Source organism: Vidua chalybeata, chromosome Z, assembly GCF_026979565.1.
Source record: "Vidua chalybeata isolate OUT-0048 chromosome Z, bVidCha1 merged haplotype, whole genome shotgun sequence".
Lineage (NCBI taxonomy): Eukaryota > Metazoa > Chordata > Aves > Passeriformes > Viduidae > Vidua > Vidua chalybeata.
Window position 1 is genome coordinate 46110983 of NC_071570.1, and position 6000 is coordinate 46116982.

The 6000-nt window shown below is 40.6% G+C and overlaps 1 protein-coding gene across 1 annotated transcript in view; it reads left to right on the forward strand.

The window, feature by feature from the left end:
• PCGF3 (polycomb group ring finger 3) overlaps window positions 1-2300 on the forward strand; it is a 74774-nt gene extending 72474 nt beyond the window's left edge. Inside the window, exon 10 of the mRNA XM_053931560.1 lies at window positions 2219-2300. Coding sequence (XP_053787535.1) covers window positions 2219-2236 — 18 coding nt within the window. The 3' untranslated portion in view covers window positions 2237-2300. The remainder of the gene's footprint in view (window positions 1-2218) is intronic.
• Window positions 2301-6000: the final 3700 nt, after the last annotated feature.

Genomic DNA, 6000 nt, shown 5'->3' on the forward strand with positions numbered 1-6000 from the left:
TGGACATGTTAATCAGGTCAGATAAATATAGATTTGCCTGAGAACATGCTGGGAAGAAAAGCAGAGGGAGAGGTGGCCACATAGGACCTTCACTGTCCTATAAAGCTCTGGGCAAAAAGGAACAGAGGAGCTTTCAACTCTCTGCTATGAGTGGCAGAAGAGTGAAGACAAAAGTTTTGTGAAGGAAGTTAGGTGAGGAATAAAAAGCCATTCAGGGATAATGGGAGAACTGACAGAATGCTGCTTTTTGGGAAGTGCACACAGGTATCTGTATTTTCATTTTTGGCTGAACTGGAGAAATGAGAAGAATTTCCATCTCCTTGTTACTGATTTAAAAATAAAATAATAATAAATATAAATAAAAGAAGCAGCAACATAAAAACAGTCGGGTCATTTTTCTTAATTTTCAAATCAAAGTCAGGAGCTTCAGCAGAGGAGAATTGATGATAGATTCACAGTGGTATGGATATTTATCCCTGGTTGTGGTTGTGTTTCATGGGTGCCAAACTATTCTGGCAGATAGAAAAAATGATCCATGGTTGTGCAAGCTTCTGTTTGCATAGCTAATTCTCTCCCAGTATACAGGCAAACAAATGCTTGGGAGAAATACCTTGGTTACCTGATTGCAGAGCTGCCTCCAGAGTAGTTTTCTACATTCAGCTTTGGCCATCACAACTGCTTATCCTATCTGCCCTTGACTTCTTCAGTTGTTCTTGCTCTTCTGGCTGCCTCCAGCAGTTTCTGCTCAGGACACAATACACCTTGTGTGAAACCTTGTGTGAATTCTTGCCCCAGTTATTGGATGTTAAACTTTTCTCATAGTACAGAACATTGCCAAAAGCCTAGTGCAATCATCAGTAGTAATATCAGAAAGTTATCATTTTACATGTGACTAATAGAGTGAAGAATAGAGTGAAGGCTTCATTACAGTAAAGGCCTTGCAGACAGAAAAAAATATTGCCACCTTGGAAGGCTTATGGCCTAGGGATGCATTTCATATTCAACACCTTGTGATTATTTCTCTGTTGATATAATAGAAATATAGTAACTTTGTCTTCAGATCGTAAAGGCTTCTGAAGTTCTAACAAGTAAAGCTGTAAATTCCACCCTCTCCAAAGCTATTACCACTGATTTTGTAATTTTCTGTTCAGTTTTCAGCAGTGTTGGTCTCATAGTAACAAAGACATTTTCTTCTAGGTTAATGAAAAAGAGCTGTAAGAGCACCACAGATCTTTCCTGTCCTTTGTAAAAGACCAGTGTACACATACAGACATATCAAGATCTCCAACCTTCCCCTAGAACCATAGCTCAGTATGTGGGTTTCTAGGTAATTTTTTTGCGTTCTTTCACTGCAGAGCTGGCTTTCCCTAAAGATGTTGAATGGTTAGTGATGCTGATAAGATGAATTCACAGTAACACCATTTTCATGACAGCATCTCCTCTTTTGAAACTCCCAAACCTCTGAGGATTAATAAGCTGAACCACAGTTACTCCTAGGCACTTCTATGATGCCAATCAGGTTCACGGGTTTCCATTATTCTGCCTATGATATGGCCCTGTGACATCCTGGAAACAGAATTGCATTTGGCTTGGCACACCTCTGCATCTCCCTCCTGCTCTGGTGTTGGTTTGAATTATCAGTTATGTGATTCAGAATGACCTGCTTGCTCTTCTTGCTGTGCTCACATGGCAGTATAGAGCAGGCCCTGTGCATTGTTGTCACACAAAGAAAAGGGAAAATGAGGCAGAGGTGAAAAGACATTACGAAGAAAAGCTGCTGTGGTACATGCACCAGCAAATGAGATCTGTGAACTGGGAGAAGAAGATTATGAAGCTCTTTCAAAGATGCATCATCTAATAGTGAGAAAAAAAAGTAAAGGGATAGTTTCTAACCTCTTCTGTGCTTTAATCAAATGAAAACTGGGAATCATTGAAACCATAGGAGGAAAGCCAAGCAAAGTGCAAAACCTGTGCATGCACAAGAGACTCATAGAATAGGAGTTCACCAGTGGAGAAATATTCTTATATTTTTGATCATGCCATGGCTTATCTGACTTGGGAAAAATAGCAGTGGGAAAGCTGTTTTGAAACAAAATAAATCCTTTCAGCCATTATGTACATATGGTAAAAATATAGGTACTTGCCAAAGGTTTCTGGAGTTTACATAAACCATCTGAGTGAAATGTTACAGGGGTCTTTGAACTTATTTCTGTTGTAGGTAAAACCCAGACGCTGATGGATGATATGCATCAAATTTCTGCAAAGCACTGGAAAATTCTTCAGAAGCTTAACTGATGCCTGGAGCTGGAGTCTTTCTGGTATCTGAAAACTGTGAAGGAGTTATCAGGTTGTGCCATGGGAGAAACACCCCACAAGCATGGAGATTTCTAATGATCTTTTGGCTCTCTTTCAAAATCTTTTGTCTCTCTGTTGACAGAACTTTGCACAGAATCAAAACAAATGCCATCTCCTGGCCCTGGCTGTAACACTCTTGAAGTGCCTTATCCATGTGCTCAGCTTGCTTGATTATAAGTGAGGAGAAAAAAGTATTTGCTAAATTCAGATTTTATTGCCTTAAAACAGAACTTTCCCAGCTGATGGGCAGTAAGGGCTCCATACGTTTGTGCCAAGAGTTTCGGTGTGCAGACGATAGAGGAAACTGGATAAATTTAGAAGGACCAGGGAAAAAGACACAGACATTTCTGGGGACCTTGTGGGACTGTTTTATCTCAGGAAGCAACTGAAAGTAGTTGAGAACATGGCTGGAGAAAGTGTTTGCAAATGCTTTATTTCAGTCTGTTTTCTCTGGCATATTTTTTTCTCTGTTAGAGAATTACTTAGTTCATTGTTTTTCTGTTCCAGTAGCAGAACAGAGAAAGCTGCATCTAAGGATGCTCACTAGCAAGACATGGGCACTACTTCCTGTCAGGTTTTTGCACCTTCAGGAGTGCATTATGGCCTTCAATACATAATTTCCTGGGAAGAGCCCTTGAGCAGGTATCCTCCCACATGTCCATTGCCTGTGAGGACTGTGGGAGATCTTTTGAAGAGGAAGGAGACAAATGGGTCCGTGTGCTCTGCTCGGGCAGCTGTTTCCCAGCTGCTGTATTTGAGGAAGAATGTGCAGCTTAGCAACCACTGTTGGAGTCATGCCAAACCCCTGTACTTGTAAAGGCTTTATAGTCAGCAAGTGTAAAGCAGCAAGTGAGCTCATTGTGTTTGTCATCTGGACAGTGCCTTTGTGAAACAACTGAGACTGAGAGTCGCTGCTCTTGCAAGTGAAAGGACTTGAATAGTCACAATCCATGTGCAGTGAGTGCTTGTGTCCATCTCTGGCCAGAGTTGCTTCTTTCAAGCCATGCTGGGTAAGTGCTCCAGAACCAATGAAATCTCTGAACCACATGGCAATAAGTGGCTCTTGGTGCAGTTTCTGAGCCTGAGGAGAGCTTGGAAGGCCAAAGCAGATTGTGATTTAGAGTAGTTTTGTGTATTTAAATTTTGAAACAATCCATAGTCTAGCTTTCTAATGTCAGCATGTGCTGTCCTGCAAAATTTCTGTGTGTTGCATTGAAAATGAAGGAATCAATCTCTTGTGAAGAATGTTTTTTTGAATGAGAAACTAAGGAAGCAAAAATGAGAAACTTGTTGTGTCCATAATATTTTCCTGGAAACAAGCTAAACTCCACTTGCAAGTGAAAACCTGCTCTCTGTTGTTTTTTTTCCCCTTGGGTAACATAAACAGCTTAACTTGTCAGCAGTTACATCAGTTGTATACAGAAGTGCTTGTGTGGGTTTTGTGTAAAGCAGATTTCTTTATTTGGAGTTATTTCAGCGAAACATTTCCCCTTTTCCCTATGTCACCAAAGGATGTTTTGAGACTAGTGTTTTCTAAGCAATTAGATTTTCTAACCTGATGTTCTGCTCTTTACCAATCCATGCAACTAATTTTAGATGGGGAAGTTTGAGCTAGCCTGCCTGCTATGGGGCTTTTGCACATTGCAACAACCTGCAATGAACACAGCAACAGATAGAAACACTGTGTTATGTGGTCAGGAAGGAAAGCTTCTGAAGATCAGGGCTACAGCAGTCTGTGAGGAGGGAGAGTGAGCTAAAATAATGCCACAGGAAAAGTTATGGGGATGATCTCCTAGGGGCCTGAAGGAGGGTGAGGTCACTCTGTGTCTACCTCAAAAGCTGGTGTTATGTAACACCTTTTTTCTTCTTTTTTCTTTTTTTTGCCTTGTGGGAATTTTCACTGCTTTATTTTATTATTCCCTTCTGATTCAGAACAAAAGGTTAGGTCTAAAAATAAACTGTGGACTGGAAACAGGAAAAAAGAAACCACCAGCCTACAAATACACACACGTGTGCACACACACACACACACACTTTCTCACAAATTTCAAAAGAAGGGAGTTAAGTATCAAAGTTGACTTACAAATGTTTTTAAAACAAAGAAAATTATAAGCTCATCTTTTCTTGACAGTTTATGGGGACCATTGTGTTTATGGGCAGAAAAAGGAGCTTTTACAACCAGCTGCAGGCTGATGACTGTTTTGGGTTGTGTTTGTTCTTCTCTGGGATCCACTGTTCATTCCTGCACTTGTGTTTGTTTAACTGATTCCATGGGACTTGCTCTGTAGTATTTATCCTTTGGGTAGTTGATGCAATTGTCCATTCATCTGCAGTTGGTCTCCCTTGAGACTTGCACCAATTGGGAATTGAATCTGTATTTGAAGAGATTCCCCAATCTTCATCACCGGCAATGATTTGTTTTTTAGTTTTTCACTGAATTTTATGTTTTGGATGGCTCTGCCTTTTGCCATGTGTGTGTGCAGATTGGGAAGGTATTGCCTTCTTTCCCAGCCACCTCTTCCATGCTGTTTTCTTGGGAACACACAACCTGGTTTATTTTCATTCATTTGCTTTTCATATCCAGGTTTGTTTTCTTAGAGTGCTTCCAGCCTCACCAAGACTCTTCTCATTTATCATCACAAAGACACAGTGGTGATTCCCAAAGGAGAATTTCAGTAGTGTTGAGATGCCATAGTGAGCCAAGGTAAGTTGCACCGGAGAGGTGCATGCCCCTTTCTGTTGAGGTTTCCAGGCTGTCTCCTGCCAACTGGCATCAAGCCTCCTCCTCTGCGAGTGAAGCATTGTCTTCAGGAAGCTCTGTGAAAGCTTTTCACCATCAGCAGAGGACCAGGATAATAAGTTTTCTCTGGAGTGCCCCCTCAAGTGGGCAGAGGTGCTGCGCTGTGACAGAGGCATTGAACTCAGTTATGTGGTCCTTGTTTCCACATCTAGATTTTTGAGTGACCTTGCATTGGTGAAACAATTCCTGCCTTTATCAGCAAACCCTGCCCCTCCTGGCTCAACCCCTTTACAGCCAAGAACAAAGATCACTACTAGCAAGTGGTTCTTCCTGACCCCAAAATGTACATTCCTCTCTCACCATTTTTTGAAACATTTTATCTGTTAGATATAGCTGAAAGAAGACAGCACCTGTAAATACCTGCTCTTTCATCATGTATTACATACAAAAGGACATGAAGAGTTTGTACAAGGAATCTTAAGGGGTAGTCTGGAGTTTTCCACAGGGAATTAATTGTGAATTATTTTGGTAATGTTTTATTCAGAGCCTCCAGGATTTTAGGGGTTAAAGGGAAGTTAGAACATGTGTAAAGTTGTCCATTCTCATTCAGTTCAAGTTCTGGAGTTTGGTACTTGGCAGAGAATATATGAAGGAAAATTTTCATGGCACTCCAGCAAATCAAATTTTATGCAGGAGCAGTGTGAACAATATGCGATTTTCTAAATCCATTTTCTGTGTGCTTGGTAAGAAATATTACTTTTGTTTTGTGATTTCTCTGTTAAGAAGCATTTCAAAAAAAATCTGTACCACCTCAAATAGAACACTTTGATTCCTACAGAAAAGGGAATGGAAGAATGGTGTTTTGTCTGCTTGTCCACAGGTTGTTTTCTGAAACTCAGTAGTCT